General features: G+C 32.4%; 2 protein-coding genes across 10 annotated transcripts; one reads left to right on the top strand and one right to left on the bottom strand.

Moving 5' to 3' along the window:
- Positions 1-117: 117 nt before the first annotated feature.
- LOC137832863 (phospholipase SGR2) lies at positions 118-15,523 on the bottom strand. 9 transcript variants are annotated; one of them, XM_068641279.1, is made up of 21 exons: positions 15,384-15,523; positions 13,675-13,929; positions 13,408-13,508; positions 12,958-13,299; positions 12,229-12,300; positions 11,693-11,845; positions 11,169-11,219; positions 10,800-10,970; positions 9,800-9,949; positions 8,704-8,769; positions 8,117-8,620; positions 7,325-7,394; positions 7,133-7,221; positions 6,663-6,735; positions 5,479-5,581; positions 4,373-4,466; positions 4,225-4,287; positions 3,466-3,514; positions 2,308-2,402; positions 1,634-1,680; positions 118-638 (listed from the first exon to the last, which is right to left on the bottom strand). In XM_068641279.1, exons 2-21 carry the CDS (start codon positions 13,853-13,855, stop codon positions 365-367), a joined length of 2,748 nt encoding a protein of 915 aa, XP_068497380.1. In that variant the 5' UTR covers positions 13,856-13,929; positions 15,384-15,523; the 3' UTR covers positions 118-364. The 9 variants fall into 9 exon arrangements, with proteins under 9 accessions (XP_068497380.1, XP_068497344.1, XP_068497389.1 ...); XM_068641243.1 differs by having other exon boundaries at positions 11,169-11,222; XM_068641288.1 differs by lacking the exon at positions 15,384-15,523 and adding an exon at positions 14,035-14,413.
- Positions 15,524-15,614: 91 nt separating this feature from the next.
- On the top strand, positions 15,615-16,894 carry LOC137832919 (uncharacterized). Its single transcript, XM_068641318.1, has 2 exons — positions 15,615-15,797; positions 16,384-16,894. The coding sequence occupies exons 1-2, from the start codon at positions 15,615-15,617 to the stop codon at positions 16,777-16,779; spliced, it is 579 nt and encodes a 192-aa protein (XP_068497419.1). The 3' UTR covers positions 16,780-16,894.
- Positions 16,895-19,427: the final 2,533 nt, after the last annotated feature.

Genomic DNA, 19,427 nt, shown 5'->3' on the forward strand with positions numbered 1-19,427 from the left:
TGAAAATGAATGATCTCTTGATGACTACCTAATTGACAAAATTGAAACAATGTTTATTCAGTTTCTTTAACTATCACTAGGGACTATGCAGTTCTTATACTAAGTTACTAATAGTCGTGCAGAAGGGAAATTTCCTTATTTCATCACATATTTAATTATGCCGTGTATATTGTTAAGAGTCTAATTCAACACTACACAAGCGAACTATATGAAGCAATCCTAAGATGGAGATCATCTACTATACATTACAATCTCGATTAGGTGGTAACCGCAGGTTGAGATGGATGTTAATAATATCATACGAACATGTACAATTGAATGGCATAGCAGGTAACCTTGAGGGATTACACCAGAAGCCATGCATTTAGTAATTAGGCGCAGTGTGCTTCTGCAGAACCTTCTTAGCTTTGCTCGAGAAGCTTTTGACCATAACGTTGTCCGAGAATGTCAACGGAAGATCTTCCTCTATGGTATCTCTTGGTTCATACCAGCCAACAGAGGTACTCTCGTGTTTTGATTTGTCCATGTTAGATATGACTGACAAATCGGGATCTTCTATTATATCTTGATCTTCTGGTGTATCTTGATACAGGTGTTTCAATATGAAAAGTGCGGTATCATAGTCCCGCCAATAGTTTCTGTCAACCAGATAGAAAGATTAAACACGGCAGTAATAAAAATAAGCAGACATAAATGGCAAATCTGTCAAAATAAATCGTCATGTAGTTAAAAAAACGAAGTTCCAAAGCAAGTTCTGGCATGTTAATTAATGGATATGCTTCTTTAAGGACACTACACAATCATAATTCTCTAAAAATACTGCCTAATTGCATAACAAGGGAGGAAAATTCATTGAAACCAGTAGAGAATGCAGAGAAAATACTAAACGTGCAAGTATACTGAGCAAAAACAGATCGAAACAGGAACCAGACTAAACAAATATAGGACACAATATGATGAGAAACAGAGGGCCTGGATCATTTCAGTCACCACATTGCATCTGATTTCATTGACAGTTTCTCATGTGATTCTGACCCAACAATTGCGCCATCAACCAGGTAGTTGGATAAAGAAAACATATGCTAATCAGAAGAGTCATAAGTCGTGATTTCTATTCAATTGTATTTTATTAGTTTTATATGAATAATTTCTTGAGGAGGGAGGGGCACTGTTTCTCAACACATTTTCTTAAATTTTAAAAATTAAATATAGTAGAAAGATGGACCACCACGGTCAGAGCTCTAGAAAGAACAAACGTATGCAACCGTACTTTAATAAGCTAAGAGATGGTTTCCATGACTAGAATCCGTGACCACAAGGTAGCACAAGATATGATGTTTCGTTGTGCATCACATAAATTTTTTGGGCATTCCTGTTCATTTTGGGATGGACCCGAAATGTAAAATATACATTGCGGAAAAACCATGCTGAAATGAATGAGGTGTCCAAAAATTTCATTCGAGTGCAAAAATAAAAGGCCCACAAGTCAAGTATTAAATTTTTTAAAAAAAATAGCAGCTCAACCGGTGACCTAAACTATAACCCAATTGCCTCATTCACTTCAGTTCTAATAACTATGATCTTGATAGTATAACTACAACTCTACAAGAATGTCAGTTGTAAACACACTTACGTATGTGCTCCAATTGCTTGCAGATATGGATGCTCAAAGGTCTTGTCCTGCATACGATTTATGAAGAAAAAGTGAAATTAATAACAAATAAACACCATATTGGACAGAAAACTAAATGAAAGAAACCAAAGGCAGTCATTATTTGGAAAGAACCTAGGTATGACCCTTAAGGTAATCCCATTCCCGTTCAAACATTTTCCTGTTAAATTATTTTATTTCCAAAATTTCAATGTTTAATGTCTCGGTACTTAAGATTGATATTTTTCATGCAAATACCAAGATCTCCTTGAAAAGAAGCAAAGAAGCACTTTACAACCAGAATAAGGTATGTGAGATATACAAGTACTTCAACACTTTTGTTTCACCAGGCCCCTGGTACCCTGACGTCAGGTATCCGACTTCTAGGGTTTGCGTCTACAGAGCCAAACTTGCATTTATCTAACCAATTGACTGGAGGCTCATCACTCAATACAAGATTTGGTCATTACATTGAGTTATCTGTAGGCCATTTTGACTTATCATGGAAAAGGAAGGGTCGATAGTACATATCTCCAAGGACATGATGGATGCTTAATTTACACCAAAGAGTTTATATCTCAGTTGCGTTGTATGTTCTCATTTTGCACAATACTAGAGATACTAGAGTGCAGTAGCTAACTAGAACAACTTCATACCTGAAGCATGTGATCAATTCGACCACTCTTGCTTCCAGTCAACCTCTCCATCATGAAAGATCCATATGATGTTTCTTCCTCTTCCGAACTCTCCCCTTCAATACAAATAGGCAAGAAAGAAATTGAATAAAAATACAAGAAAACCATTGTCATGTTGATGTTGCAGCATTAAGAAAAATAAATATTTTAGTAAGTGGCCCTCCTCTAAATTGGCGGGCTGCACTTCAGAGAGTAAAACCACAGTTAGAACCACGATGGAAAAATTAGCAGTTGAAATTGTGATTAAGTACGTGCACACACATAACAAATTATGTAATAGTTATAATTTCAACCATTGGTTTATCAATCAACAATTATAACCCAGCACTTAATCCCATAAAGCACACTGCACACATTAGATGAGTAAATTCCTTTGATAAACAGAAACCTTTGCAAAATTAGCATCAGACACATAACCTCAAACCCGTAACCTTTTTGGAACTGCTATTTTTTTGCAAATAGAAACTTCATAATAAAAACCATGCATGCATGAAAATATATTTCTACATTAGGAACAAAGATTAGATAAAAGATAAAGCAAACCAGTAAGATCTAATCTCACAAGTCTTCGATGAAATGTCAGTATGAGCTCATCTAAGATAATAGTTTAAGATTTAGCATGGAATTTGGCAAGCAGGCCCCCTAAGTTTTAAAAAATTATGAGCTCCGTACTATTTTCCAGGCTTAGTAACAGATTATAATACAATCCTAAAAACTTTAACATCTTTGGTTTTGTTTGTGTTCTATAATATTTGCCAAAAAGTCAGTCAATGATACTTACTTACTGCCGACAAGAACTACAACCTATTAACCTAGAGAAATTAACATTGTTCATGTTTATTTCATTTTTTTGGAAGGGAACATTCCTTATCTGAAGTCAATTACAGTGAGGTTAGACATTGAAAAAAAGCATTTAAAGCTAAATAATAAAACCATTCAAATGCTTGTCAAAAGAAAAATCCTTCTAAGTCAACCACAAGTGGAAAGCCACAAAGATTACAATCTCCCTTTTAACAGCTACTAAACCAGTGGTCCTAAAAAAGGATAGAATTCTCAATCTCATGAATTTGAAATTCATAAAAATTATCAAACAAAAATGAACATAGATGATAATATTACCTTCTATGTTCTCCATTTTCCCCGACTGACACACTGTGATTACCTTATCCTGCTTAGAGAACAGAAATTATAATCATTACCATGCACAAGACTAGAAAATAAAACGCAAGAGATTGTGCTTTTTCTGTTCAATCTGATAGACTTATTTTAAATTCTGTGTATCTTTTGTTTCAATTTTGAATGTCAGAAAAATATTACACTGTGTTTTCAATCCATAATAATTAGAATTGCTTGTAACAAAACTTTAACAAAGCTTAGCTTATTTGGTACATTTCTATTTCCAACAAGAATTGCTAACCAGATAATGAAAACACCAGAGTCCTGAAAACCACTCAAAAGCAAGCAACTTATAAAGCAATAAAAATAAACAGCAAATGATCATCCAGCACTTAGGCTTGACGTTTCTGTCTGTCTCACCCTTCATTTCCTTCGCTGCTGCTAAAGGGGGATAACTATTGCTACTTTTTATGTACTTCTCGTGTTAAAATCCTTTCATTCTTTATTAATGACAACTACAAAAATTACCATCTGTATATATTTCTTGAGCATGTCAAATGAAACATCAAAAGCCAAAGTGTAATGATACAATATTCTAAAAGACATTTTATTAAAGAGAAAATTGGATTAACAGTAGCACGAGAGAAAAAAAGAAATCAAGGTGTAATTATAGTTGAAACATATATTTTTTTCACTTAACCTTTAAACCTTTTGTCATCTCTTACACTTAGTTATTCTTTTGTACAAAAAAGAGGAGCTCACCCTTGCAGATTTCATATAATTCTTTATTGCGTGACTTCGAACTGCTAAGTCTTCAGTAAATTCCTACATCAAGATTTAAGAGCATTATTTGAGATGGATATTATGGTCCAAAAGAAGTCATATAACTCTATCATCTTTGTTGCCCAACCTGAAATCCAATGTGCAACCTTTTCCCTCCTCTGTGATATGGAATCAAAACTGGTCGTTGGCCGATGTGTTCTTTACAGACGAGTGGCTCTATCCTGTGGTTAAAAATAGCACAATATTTAAATAGAAATTATTTGCAAATTCATGTTTGAAGCAGTATCTATCATTCCGCATGCTAATGTTATGGAAAGGAAAAGAAAGCCAGAAAACAGTAACACGGTATATTATTGGGATGTAATATATTATGCAAACAATACCATAACCTAAAACTTCTATTTATTCTAATAATTACTACTTAGGTCAGGTACTGGAGCAGCTTCGGAAATCCCTAGTTTCAATAACAGATTCAAAGCCACTAAAATAAGGAAACAAATAAAAAAGAGATTTAAAAATGTTTCTAGTGTCTTTTATATACTAAATTACTAATTTAATGGTTGTGGTATCCATTAAATTTTATTTTATGGTTTTAGTCCCTGTAACAAACAATTTTGATGTGGCAACCATCTATTCCAGAACACGCCTGATGTTTCTTAAATAGTAAGGACTATACTGAATGTGTTGTAATACAAGAAGGGTCAATATCAATAGTTTACAATTTCGTAAGAACTAACAAAATACAGTTAAGAACTAAAATTGTAAAATAAATTTTTTTTGGGACCCAAACCATAAGAAAAATTTATAAGGACTAAAACGTAATATAGGTATATTTAAGCCAAAAAGAAAATTAAATATAATCTAAATATAGCCCATTTATTCTTCACCATTTTAGTAGCAAGAAGGAAGCTTCCAATTTCCAACAGCTTTGGTGTATCATTAAATGATATATGTTTATTTCTCAACCTTGATAATTCTCTTATCATAAGAGAAATGTTATGTGCACAACAAAGTGAAAAAGAGAAAGGAGAGAAAAGCATTACATGTAATTAATGATGTCATAGAGATAGATACAGAAGAAAAAGTAGAGTTGTATGAATATCTACTTATCATAATCTATACATCAGAATAATATTATACAAATAAACTGATGGTAAGAAATTAAATTATAAGGTTCCCTACGGTACTCATAATCACTAGGCATACTTCATTGGGACTGAAATTTTAGCAAACCTGTATGCTACTGGATCATAGGGGTGAAAAATGTTGAACAACTGCCGACAAGCTGGCATCTCTTCTCTTATATTCTCCTGCTCCCAATATTCTTGTCCTTTACCTGAAACAAACAAGAAAGAATACATAGTTATCAATCTATATTCATATGATTAAAAACTGGATGTTATTAAGTGACTGACACTTGTTGTCATAACTTTTTTGCTAATAAAAGCATATAAAGTTTAACATTAATTAATCTAATAAAGCCAAACAAAATTGAATTGAGATTGTTAGTACAAAGGAGTACACAGCGAAAGCTGATCAGTGTTAGAATACATGACAAAAATTCAATAGTATAGTAACTGTATTTTATAATAATTTTGAGTATATACTGGGAACCTCTCAAAATTAGTTTCCATATATCCTTATCCCTATGATTCATTATTCAGTTAGAATTATGATCTAGGATTACCATAAATAAAGGCCAATGATTTATGTTTTGTATAACATTGGAAAACATCATATGTTATGAACCTCACCAAGTGATTCCAATATTAAAGGTCTATTATTCAAGGAGGCAAATGAACCAACGACATGTAAGGGTGACTGGTAATTGGGAAACCCGGTTAGAAAAGGAGGTGGTTAGAGTAGTTAGAGAGGTCTATTTGAAAATTTCGGAGTTGAGAGGAGAGGGACTTATAAATAAATATAATTTTCTATCAAATAGGAGAGTGAGGGAGTCATTATTTGAGATGGTAATAACCTGTTTTCACAGTTGTATTGTAGGAGTTTACCTTGCCAGAGCCGAATAATAAAATCTCTTTGGTTATCTTCCCCCTCATCTCTCTTTCATGATCTTCATATCATATCAAGACAACATTAACTTTGCAGTATAGAGTAGAATATTACTTTCTTTTCCACCCTATATGCCTCAAACCATAACAAAGTATCCAAGTGGCACCATCCTCTATAATCTTTCACTACTCTGTTGGCAAACTCTCTAAATATCTAAAAACTCCACCTTATTTCAACAACCATTTTTCTCTTCTAACTAGTTTCCTCTCTTTCCATGATTCGCTTCCAGCCTCAAGTGAGTCTTAAATTGTACTGATTTTAAGTACAGATTTCATCATACAGATACAACGACCAATATTCTAAAGGAGCTTCTTCAATGTAAAATACCATATAAAAGACTTGCTTACCAATGCCTATGCGGATATTACGAAGTGCAAGAAATACACCAAGAGGAGATCCAACAGCAAAGAATGTATCGACCTGACATAAATGCAGTTAAACAAATGAACAAAAGAATAAATAGGGAACTTTTTTGTTCCTGTTTTTTAAGGAAAATATTTTTTTAAGAAATAAAAAATATAAATCTAAAAACATTATAATGATTATATATGTATTTTAGGAATAAAAGAGAAAAGGCCTCAAAAAAATTATTTCTACTACTTTACAAAAACTATGTGAGAAGCTTAAGAAAAAAGCCTAAAAACAAGCTGTATCATGGAATCACTTTGATCTTAACCTCAACTACTAAATATTTACTGTAGTAATTAACAGTGGTCCATCTTTTGTCAGTGTTGAACCTGTTAAATGCAAATCTCAATGAAAAACATTAAGAGTTATACATAGATGACAGAATCAACGTTCGTATCTGTTTCCATACCTTGAACTGAAGCTTGGTGTACTTTATATATGGAGTATAACTTTTGGATGCATCTTGTATGGGAGGTGACTGTTTAGGTAACTTCTGTACTGCCATAGTGCAAAATGCATAAGCATCCTTATTTGCTGTGTTATAAATTAAAAATCAAGATGTACGTAGAAAACATCTCAAGACAAGAAAACCAGTAATTACCAGAATGTAACTCTTCCTCGGTATGATTATTGCTATGACGTGATTCCAGTTCAGCTTTCAATGAATCAATCTGAACAAATACACTTGGATGGTCACAAATTATGAGCAAGATATAGACAAGGAGGCATTCTAGTAATTAGCATCATGATCTTGGTTTGCTAAACAGTTTCGCTATAAACTTAAGTGTAACAAACAAGCTACCATTCACATTGACTAAAACCCAAGGCTTTATTAGAGAACAAATCAAATTGGGACAGATTCTCACACTATTGGTGAGAAGAAGGATTTACAGCACCAACAGACCAACAAAATGGGAGAAAATGTGAAATAAATCTTCATCATATACAGACTTTTACTTTTAATCAATATATGGTTCCCTACAATTAGAGGACTATAAAATATTAGCCTGCTCCTAATCTATAAATAGGAAAAATGGTGGTTGACTTGACATGGTATAAGATATACATGATCATGTCACTGAAATTTTAGTCCTTGTCTCTGTCATTCTTCATCATTAAATTTAAATTTTAGCACAAATATCATAGCCTTAAATGTCATTGCAAGTTACAAATAAATCATTACTGGACATGAACCTAACAACTTAAAGATAATTTCATTGAAACGTGTTGCACTGCACGGGAACATTCTTGCTTCATCTTAAAAGGAGTGACCTGTGTTAACAGTAAGGCTGTTTTCATATTTACATCCTCTCTTCAAAGGGGAAAGCATGCTATAAAGGACCATCAGAAACAATTTTTTCTAAAAATGGAAAAAGTAGAACTGGAAACTAACCTCCTCTCTGAGCTTGTTTATTACTTCATCTTTATTTCTTGTAACTTTACATTCTTCCTTATCTACTGGCAACCCAACATTCATGCTCTCAGGCTTATCCAATGCACCCATTTTCTCATAATCCGCGTCATTGGAATCAGAAAGAAACTCAGAAACGTCTCCCTTGTTACTTGGTTCCAGAGAGCTAGGTTCTGCCGAAAATTCATGTACACTTGATAACTCAGGGCCTATAACTGAGGACTCCTCACAATATTCTGCCTCCATTTTTGGACTAGTATGTTGTGCACTCTTATTTTCTTCAGAGGGACTCACCATACTAAATGTGTCATCCTGATTGATTGGTGAGTTCTGCACATAATTATATTCCTCTTCAGGGAGTGATTTTTTATTTTGATCATGTTCCTTGTACATCCATTCCATTGGAAATGGGGACGATAGAACATCTTGATGGCAAAGGATATCATATGAAAGGACACTTCCCAGAGAATGACCATATAATGAAACCTACACAAGTCCACATGAAATGAACCACCATAGACATTGAAAATGTAGAGGGGAAAACGAAGGAAATCTACTCACTGGCGTACCTTTCCATCGTATCCAGGATTCCTTTTGAGAAACTTCAAATATAATCGATTCAGTTGGTTGGATACCTAGACAAGTGTAAATTCACAGGTCAAAATATGTGTTTTTTAAAATTCTCTGTTTCAATGGTATAAAATCCAAGTTTTTAAAGCAACCTGTATTCAACTGCTGAGAAAAAAGAAATAAAAAAAGTGATTGTTCATCGACTTTTTAAAAATGATGTCTGCAGTGCACTTACACACAATCCTAAAATGCAAAGGTTTCCTTTATCTTTGCAGCATAGCTTTGAAATTGCAAAATATGTTTGGAATCAAGCTTGCACATGCAAGGGAGCTTCTAGATATAAAACTTCCTTAAGCTCTTAAAAAGTGGAATTTGGGATTTATGGGTTCTAGAGGAAACTAAAGCAAGATTGGAAGAATGAAGAAACAACTAACTGTTGTTTGAATGAATTTCCAAGCCTATATGTTCCATCAACAATACAACTGAAAATGCTAGAAAATGAGAGGAAAAGAGAGTAAAGGTCAAGATGATTCATTGAAGTTCCAGTCCTAGAGTTCTCAGGCATCAGGCATCACATGCCAGGGAAGCTACAGTTTATTTTACCTTTATTTTATAGATTCAATGAAAGCCAGCTTCATCATTTACATTGGACTATACAAGCATTGAGAGACAAATACACAGTTTAAGAAACAAAGTTAAGTAATCCTTTTATCAGCCTTATCATAGCCAAGAAAAGTATCAATATAAATAACAGTTCAAATCTTAAAAGCCAGAAGGATTGAAAAATACAAAAATAAGAATTTAATTAGCCAAACCACTCAAAACAATAGTGATTAACCAAGGTATTGAACTATTACAATCAAATGAAACCAAAATAAGCTTAAGCACTCCCAACGTCATTGCTGTCAAGATCATTAATGCTTTGCTTAGTTTAAAGGTACAAAAAGAGGGTTAATATCCCATATTGGATAATAATATAACTAAGTACTTCTTACAAGAGTTAAGCAATACTCTCCCTTGTGCTACCATTTTGTGTATAATTAAATATAGATTCAGAGCAGTACTCATACACTCAAAAAAGATAAGAAGACATACAGAGTCAATTATGTCTTGACAGTAAATTGGGCTCATGTAGTATAACACATCATGAACAGTTGCACTCAATGTGACACGCAATCCCCGCACTCCATCCAATGTTATTTTTTCAACAGCAGATTCACCACTCAGCTTCAAACCTTTTCTCCACTAGATAACATGAAATAGTCAATTAGTTAGAATTAAATAAAAGATCATGACTAAAATTAGCAAACGTAATAAATAAGGGTATCAGGTTTCTGTGTGAAAATTGCAGTGTTCTCTTTATGTATTCATTCAAGCATTAACTTGGAAAGAAGTGATCTCAAGGATTTCTCTGTGGCCCTAAACATGTATGTGATTGGTTTATGTCTTGGCATTTCTTTGGTGATTAATTTTGGTTGATTCAATAGGATTGCTCTTTCCTACGTCATCATACCTTGTGCAACTAGCTAAACGACATAGAAATTAAGTGGCTCAAAGGTCAAAACAAACAAAAGAAAAGCACATTTTGTAAAAGTGACTAGTCCATACTACATTTCAATTCTACCAAACATAATTTCATCATTCCTTAATATGCTATCTAATTTACCATAATTATTTTTAATCTAATCAGAATACATGACTCAAGGAAACTAAAATGTAAAATACCACACATGCTCAAAATTGGGTAAGAAAGGGAAGCATGTGAAATTGACAATCAAAAACTACGAGAGAGATTTCAAGGAGATTTATATATTTAATGCAAGTTTCTTACTGTGCAGTACAAGTGACAACTCAGGAATCAGGTCTTCAGGTCCGCAGTACATATCTCAATATAATAACTACAGATTAGCACAAACTCATCTTCAATTTTAACCCTAACCGCAAAAATAAGGTTCAGAGTATAAAAAAGAAAATCTAGGCGACATAGGGTTAAGTTTTATAGAGAAGGGAAACCTTACAAACAGCCTCAAAACACAGGAGAAACATAATGGAGCACAAAAGGCTCAGAACGCACAGATAATAACTTATTGAATACCTGGCATGGGATAAAGAGGACCCTTTGGGTGCCACGCTGATGACCAGTAAGGTGCTGCTCTGCAAGACTTGCTGTAATATGCCGGAAATTGCCCACATCATCAACCAAATTGGATTTTTCCAACCTTTGACCAATACCATGAACCATAAAGACCAAGTGCCGAACAGGGACCTACAAACAATTACTTTCACATAATTGACATCAAATAAATCAAGGCAGGACGGGGGAGCTATACCATCTGATAAATTCAGTTTTTTGAAAATGATAAAACAGAGTCCCCCCAGTGTCAGCAGAAATGTAAGGACTATACCGAGACTGGTGAGAGACATATGTATAATAATGATAATAATCTTGATTTCTGTTACACACCTGGGAGCAATAATCATCCATAGCCTCCTCCTTTTGCTGTCTTAGTTCATCCTGCTAAAAGTTCCAAGTTAATCACAGTAGAAATATCTGTTTTTATGTCCTTCCAAAAATAATCCACATACAGTTTGTTCAACAGCAGCTAATGACTACCACAAATGAAATCAAACACATGCAAAATGAGATACGGGTTACCAAAACAAGTTAAATATATATGTGCAATTATAAGAAACATAGTAAAATTTGCCCATTTCAATCATCACTTACATTGAATGTGATAAACTTGCTGATTTTCTAATATAAAATGTGTTGAATAATATTTGATTTGGGCATGGTAGACATGACAATGTGTATGTCAGCACAAACACACCTTTAGAATCACAGAAATAGTATAAGATCAAATTACAAAGTAAAATTGGGATATCACTCTTGTTCTCCTAAGGAAAGAATGAGGAACACTCTAGTGGCATAGTGTCTGTATCTATACATTGTTATAGCAATAAAGGAGGGGAATAAAAATAGAAAACCTGGGTTGGTTTTGGAGAATTTGATGGAGAGTAACCACGCCTAAGCTTGATTCCTTTTCCAGTAAAACTAACAAAACTAGAAAAGCCAGAAGCATCAATATTTAGCCAGGCCTCCCAGGTGTTGTCTTCTCCTGTGAAAAGGGCATGCAGGCCCTGCATGTTCGACACCGGTATACAATGATGCACAAGATATTAGTAATAAAATTCAATCCACAAGAGTAAATAAATGGGTTAAATATGTTGCAGGCCCTATAAATATTTAAAATGTTAACCTTTAGTCCCTCGAGAAAAAATTGCTCCTTTTATCTCTTGTTTTTTGAAATGTAATAGGTGTGGTTTTTGTTCTTCACAAAACAAAATGTCTTTTTGTAGTCCCCAGTTTAAGGAAATAGTGACCACAGACGGTTCTGTAAATGGGATATCAAAAGGAAATTGTTTTTCTAGGGACTAAAGGAAAACATTTCCCTATTTACAAGGATTAAAGATATATTTAACCCAAATAAATTGTATCATTCTTTTTGAAAGAATCTGCATACCTGAGTGGAGCCTTGCAAATCAACTCGGGCAGCAAAAAGTCCTGATGGTTGAAATGTTCTTCGGTGCCAAACCTATAGAAATTAAAAAAAATATTTCACTTTTTCAAGCAATGAAGAACACAAATTGAAAATAAACTATTATAATCAAAACCTAGCAAAAAAAAAGTATTTTAAAAGAGAAAAATTAGCTAAATATAACATCACCTACTTAGATGCATTGTTACTTCGTATCAGTTTTACAAAAAATGTTTTGGAAAGATCTAAGGACGGCAATGCCCCTTGACAGTGCAATACTTATTACTGCTATTTGATGTTTATCATTGGAGAAGTATGCTAAAATTTTCAAAGAAAAGTAGTTGCCTGACTTTAGAGAAGTGCCTTTGGTATATGCAACCAGATTAGCTCTACTAAAATCAAATGCTTTATTTGACTGTCCTTTCTTGTTTTTCCTATTTTGCTTTCACCTCTTTTAGGTTTACAACATACCTTCTGATTCTGATTCTGATCTGATAATTTTTCTTCTAACGATATACAAATAAATAAAAACTAAGAGGCAAAAAATAGAGCGTTAGGAAAATCCAGCATTTACCTAGCAACTGAATTGCAATAGTTGTGCTGAACATATATTTTCTTAATCGTGTGCAAGAACAGCATTTACAGCTAAATCATTTGTAAAATTGTAAAAGTTGACCAAGAATTGAAATGAATAATTTAAATAATCATACAGACCTGACTACGATAAGCAATCTCTAGTTGTTCAGCAACATCTTCACGAAGTGGTTGCCAATCCAGGCCCCCTTTACGCGCAAACCAATGGCCTCTTAGGACACGTCTGTTTTCTCCATTCCAATAAACAGGGAAACAATGTCTGGCAACCAAGTCTACCTCATACAGTCCTCCCTTAACAGGGACACCAACCCTCTCCTCCTCTATTTCATAGAGTTGAGATGATTGAGGACGTTCCAAAAAAGATCCAGAATCTAACTTTATACCGGAACTTTGCCGTTCTGTTGGGCCTTCACTGCATTCCGCATACTCCCTCCACCAACCAGAAAGCAGTTCTTCCTCTCTCTACCAATCCATACACAACACAGAATCTCACTAAAGGTCACCAGGGTCATGATTGAAATTAAAGAGAAATACAAACGAAATATTCAAGTATACATTTCATAAAATGACCTGCAAGAAAGATGCTTCAATGGCTAGAGAATCTCTCATGCCAAAACGAAAATAGTCACTCTTGCCTACAATCTCTGTTCGCGGGAGTGAAGCTGCCAACTCTGTTACAAAAAAAAAAAAAACAATTGCTTATGAACGCGGCATTCATGAAGAGGAACATGTGTCTCCAGAATCCGGATGCATAGAGAAACAGTTACTATTACTGTAAATGCAATGCGAGTCCTGAATTGAAATCCTAAAACCCTAGGAATGGGATTAGACAGTTACCGTTGGGAGCCAGAGGGATCTTACAAAAGTACCACCTAACATCACCGCCATCAGAGGGGCTACTCGTCTGCGCCAAATACTTCTGCCTTGCTTTGGAGTGTTCGATCACGTCCTCCAATCTCGCAATGTTAGAAGGCGTGTTCTTCAGCAAGTCCGGCCGAAGCTCTTCCCCTTCCGCCATCGCCACCGCCACCGTCGTTTCCTCCGCCACCAAGCAAAGAAGCCTTTGCTTCCACTCTGCCACCCCTCTCTCTTCTAGATGTTTCAATAATTAGTATTATAATTGTGATCATAAAGAAGAAGAAGAAGAATAAATAGTAAAATCAGCAAATAAAGGAATTGAATTCAATGTGACAACACCTTACCCTCTTCGTCTGTTTCTCCTAATCTTCTTCTTCTCTTTTAACCCTTCTTCCTAACAATTCTCACTCTAAAGCATCTCTTCAGTTTAATTAAATTAAATTAAATTAAATATTAAATATACTAACAACTACACATTAATGTTTTAAACAACTTTTATTTCATCACAAACAAATTCCGTTATTAATGGGAGATATATTCCATGCAACAAACACATAAAAAAATAATCATATTTATTATCCGTACATTGAAACTTTATTCTTGATTATCTTTAACAGGAAAAGATACGAGGTTATTGAAAACAAAATCACAAAGAAATAAATAAGTAACAGAATAATACATTATTGAATTATTAGTCAATATAATATAATAACGAATCAATGAAAATAATTAGATTTCAAAAACTATTTATGGCGAATAGTTTGTATCTATACATGTAATAGATTTTATTCAGTTAAAAATAAATAAAAAGTCATATTCCACAATGGATTGTATATACATATTCTTTTAATATATATACTTTAAAAATATTATAATTAACTATATAATTTTGTTATGTTTCTTCACACGTTTCGTTCTAATATTTCAAAATAAGTTTTAAACAGTGCAACATTAGTATAATAATAAAATTATTTATTTTAAATACTATTCAATAAAACTCCAAGTTTAATCCTTGAAAAAAATAACAAGCAGTTAGACTTTACTTATTAAATTAATTATCCGTTAATAAAGAAAGAAGTATATTTACTTCCATTATTTTGCTACCAATCAAAGAGGGCATTTATTATTTCTTTCAAAATTCTTAATAATAATTTATATTTTGATATAAATTATTAAAAATAAAATATTAACATAAAAATAAAATTATAATCATAATAAAAAAAGTGATAGTCTATATAACATAGACACGAATATGACATTGACATAGATACGACATTGACATAAATACGACATTAACACAGATACGATATTGACACGGATACGACATTGATATAAATACGACATTATAGATACAACATTGAAGATACCTATAATCTTTTAAAAACGGACGATAAAAAATATAAATTTATACATTATATAATTTTAAATTGATAATAAAAATTTATTAAAAAAAAAAAGTATGTTTTAGTATTTTTTTTAAACGATACAAAATAATTTATTTCTTATTTTTTAATTATAATAAAGTTTTATATAATAAATTTAATTTTTTTTTAAAATAATATATTTATTAATTTTCAAATTATATTAAAATCGTATTATAAATATAAAAAAAATAATAAATATTTTTAAAATTTAAAAACACCAGTATTATATTCAGTCTCTGAAGCCTTTTATCGGCTAATCCCTACCTATCTACGCTCTCTCTCGACTCGCACACCCTGCTGCCTCATTCTCGCCGGCGATTTTCTCCGCTCCATCGCCGGAATCCACCGGCCGCCACTTCGACCAGAGCCTCCGGTTCGTTCTCGTTCTCCGTCGCGTCATCTATTACTGGTTGCTGTCTGCATTTTGGTACCGAATCAGAAAACGCTAACACTCTCCACCACTCGTTCTCGTCGGCGATTTGATTTGAGGAACAGATGAGTTGCTCTTCCGGAAAAGTATTATCAGTATGTGCATCACTCTCTTCTCCGCTGCCTCCGTCTCGCACGCCCAATTCCACTTCTAATTCCCTTTCATTCTCATCGCTTTCTTCATTTCCCTCATTACCTTTAACTGCATCTCGCTCCTCTAGAAACCCTCCCAATCCTTCACTCTCTCAGGTAACAATAAATTGATCCGTTTCTTCATGTCTTATATCTTAGAAATGATAAGTATATTCATATTCATATCCGTGTTGAATGAATGTGTTCCGTGTTCTATATTTTAGAGATAATACCTATATTCATATCCATATTCATGTTTGTATCGTGTCTATTTATATACTATTAACATACTGCTGTGGAAAGATAAGAGATGAAGAATAGAAAAAGAAAAGATGTAGTCATAGTATTACTTCCTTCAACATGAAACTACTAGAGTTTTCAATAGCAGAGTCCATGATTATACAAATATTGGTTTCAGGCTCCACTCATAATCATGTAATTGAGAGGTTGTTCTCTAGATCTTGCACTTTTCCGGATTGATGTTGTCATATAAGATTAGAGCAATACAGCAGCAAGGTTATTTTAGAATATTGTTCTTGTTATTGTTAACCAATCAAAGACATTGTAGAAGGAGGATCCTACTCTACACTTTATTCAGTTTGGGCTATGAACTTCTGTTAGGGGTTGTGAATTATGAAATCTAGACATTTGACATGAAGAAAAAGAGTTTATGCTCTAAATATTTTTCCCTTGACATGTGTAGGATTCTTTCATTCGAGCTGCCTATACCCGAAGATCTCGTGGTGAAGCTGCAAAGAAGCCGAACAGGAAATCATGGAAGCAGAGGACAGATATGTACATGAGACCATTCTTGCTGAATGTTTTCTTCTCAAAAAGGTTTATTCATGCCAAAGTGGTACACCGTGGAACAAGCAAAGTCATATGTGTGGCTACCACAAACGCCAAGGATCTTCGAAACTCCCTTCCATCCTTGATTGATCACAACGCATGTAGAGTTGTTGGAAGGCTTATTGCTGAGCGATCAATGGAAGCTGATGTATACGCAGTGGCCTATGAACCAAGAAAGGATGAAAGAATTGAAGGTAGACTAGGGATCGTTCTTGATACTATTAAGGAAAACGGTATTCTTTTTGCTTGACCTCATTTTGTAGGACTTGTTGTAGTGTAACAAATGTATTTTGATTGTTTATGGTTCATTTCTGCATTAGTTTGCTAATTGATGAATTAAAATTGTGTGCTTCCTTTGTTTGTTATTTTGAGTTTCTAGCATTTTTCATGTCCAAACAAAGTGTAGGTGTCATACTAAGATCACTTCATATGTAGTTATTTTGTATCTTATCCTTTATCGTGTAAGCTACATTCGTATAAGATATACATAATGTATTATCTATTTCAACTAGATGAACAATGCAGATGAGTTTAGACTTTCACAAAATTCCAATAATTAATTTCAAGTGCAAGTAGACTGTGGAACTTGGATTACTTGTTCAAACTTGGAGAGTTTCTTCCTGCACCTTTCCATTTTTCTTTCACCCTACATTCTTTGAAATATTGAAATTACCCTTTTAACAGTTTTTGGTGATTTCTGAGTAAGGGTTCTGTAAGCAAAACTTATTTCTAAAATAGGAGTTTCCTGAGCAAATGTTTCCAGAATAGAAAATAAAAAATTTGAAAGACAAAAAAATCATTCTGAAATATCTTTCTGAAACACATTTTTTTATTTCTAGATTGGGAAATCTGAAATTAATAAAATATGTTCTGGAAACAATCCAGAAATCATTTTTAAAATGGGTAGAACAGTCTTATTTAAAAATGATGGAGTGCTGGAAGAAACAGCCTCAAACTTTATATACTCCAAAACAAACAAATTAATTAAAACCTGTAATTAGCACGACACCTTCTAAAAAAAGTTATATATGCATTCACCTTTCTGGAAATCATTTTATTAAACAACAGAATTCTGACCTTAGTATCAATTACATGAATCGCTATTGAGCTTGATAGTGACTGAAAAGAAAACATATCAGGCATAACTGATGATGACGGAGAAAATAATGCAACAGCTTGTACGAGGTACAAACAAGTAATTGCAAGAAAACATATTTCTTTGTTCGTAGATTGTGTTTCTACAATTTTTGCTAAAAACAATGGATGACAAAATGAGTTTTATTAAAAAAAAAATAACACTTGGGAATTATGTAATCTACTAATAATTTATTGACAAGTGTATCAAATCCTAAAAGTAGTAATATTCAAATTCATTTCTGTTAGATGAGGTTTGTGGTCGCTAGTTTGTTAAGTATTTGTTTGTATCAAGACATGGTATTGACAAAAATTCTTGAAGAACTACACTTCAAACAAATAAAATGCAAGTATAATTTTTTTTTGACAATAACTCAATAAAAAACTATAAAAAAATCCAATCATATGAAAAAAAGAAAGAAATATGTTGATGTGAAATTATATTTCTTGATTTTTTTTTGCAAAGAAATAACTATTGTTCTAATTTACTGATGATAAAAAAACAAAGACTTTAAAAAGATCGTCATTATCAAAGTTTAAAGGTTTAACTAATTAATTGAAATCTCCATGGAATTAATATTTTAAATTGATATAAGCATGTATGAATTCCTATAAAAACTTATTTATTTTATTTTAATTCAATAAATCGAATTAGTCATTACTGATCTAACTATTATTATTATTAGGATATTACTATACTTCACTGTAATGATGCACACTGCACTATCCTACTTTGATATCTTTATTTTTTTCCAATTTTTATTACTTAATATATTTTATTAGATAACGTTATAATCTCTTAAAATGGTTGACTAAGTTGTTAAATTTGTGTCAGATAATTATGCTTTAACTTAATATTTTAGTATTAATGATTTTCATTCCTACACGTACATTATATTATACCACAAAAATAGTATATAATTTGTTTAGACGTTTTTAACATAACAAAAACATAATGTTACTGAAAACAAATTACCAAATGAAAAAAAGCAAAAATAAATGACAAAAGGATATATGATTGAATTTGAATAAACAAAAAAAAATTACATTAACTTAACTTTTCTTTTTTTAGGTTACAAATCCAATGCAAAATATAATAAAGGAAAGTAAGATCAGAAACTATCAAAACAAAAAAGATGAAAACATCAGAAATTCATTTAAGATGAAAACATGTCTTTCATTTGGAAATACATCACAGGAAGAAGTTTATAATACCTTTTAACTGAAAAAATATTCTAAAATAAAAAAATGTGTAATTAAACCATACATACAGAAAAAATTACGTAAAAGAAATCAAATTATTTAAAAGTTGACATATTTTTAGTAACAAATCTAAAGTATAACATATACATGTGTATACATATCATCAAACTATTATCAGTCAATATAATTTAATAACGAATTAATGAAAACAATTAAATTTAAAAAACTGATTATAGTAAATATTTTTTTGGATGTTCATTGAAAAAAAACTCTTTTTTTTTCCAAAAAATATTGAATTTTTTAAAAATATTTTTGTTCAAACTGGCGAAAGTTTTTATCTATAAATGTATTTTATCCATTTTAAAAAATCATATCATAATGCTTCTTTATAATTGATTATAGTTTGTTTTAATACACAAATATATACATATAATAATAATTAAAAGAGAACATTATAAATTATTATTATATAATTACGTTATGCTTCTTCACGCATTTCATTCCTCATATTCAAAATAAAAAACAAGTCCTCAGACTTTGCTTTTTAAATCAAATTAAATT

The sequence above is a fragment of the Phaseolus vulgaris genome, chromosome 11 (genome assembly GCF_000499845.2).
Source record: "Phaseolus vulgaris cultivar G19833 chromosome 11, P. vulgaris v2.0, whole genome shotgun sequence".
NCBI classification, from domain to species: Eukaryota; Viridiplantae; Streptophyta; class Magnoliopsida; order Fabales; family Fabaceae; genus Phaseolus; species Phaseolus vulgaris.

What these genes read in the sequence shown, in the direction of transcription:
- LOC137832863 (XM_068641243.1), bottom strand. Translation starts at nt 13,855, where the DNA reads ATGGCGGAAGGGGAAGAGCTTCGGCCGGACTTGCTGAAGAACACGCCT. An exon ending in GGTTGCACATTGGATTTCAG is followed by an intron (nt 4,288 to 4,372) that starts GTTGGGCAACAA and finishes ATCTTGATGTAG; the next exon opens with GAATTTACTGAAGACTTAGC. An exon ending in GAATTGATCACATGCTTCAG is followed by an intron (nt 1,681 to 2,307) that starts GTATGAAGTTGT and finishes AATCGTATGCAG; the next exon opens with GACAAGACCTTTGAGCATCC.
- LOC137832919 (XM_068641318.1), top strand. Translation starts at nt 15,615, where the DNA reads ATGAGTTGCTCTTCCGGAAAAGTATTATCAGTATGTGCATCACTCTCT. An exon ending in CCAATCCTTCACTCTCTCAG is followed by an intron (nt 15,798 to 16,383) that starts GTAACAATAAAT and finishes TGACATGTGTAG; the next exon opens with GATTCTTTCATTCGAGCTGC.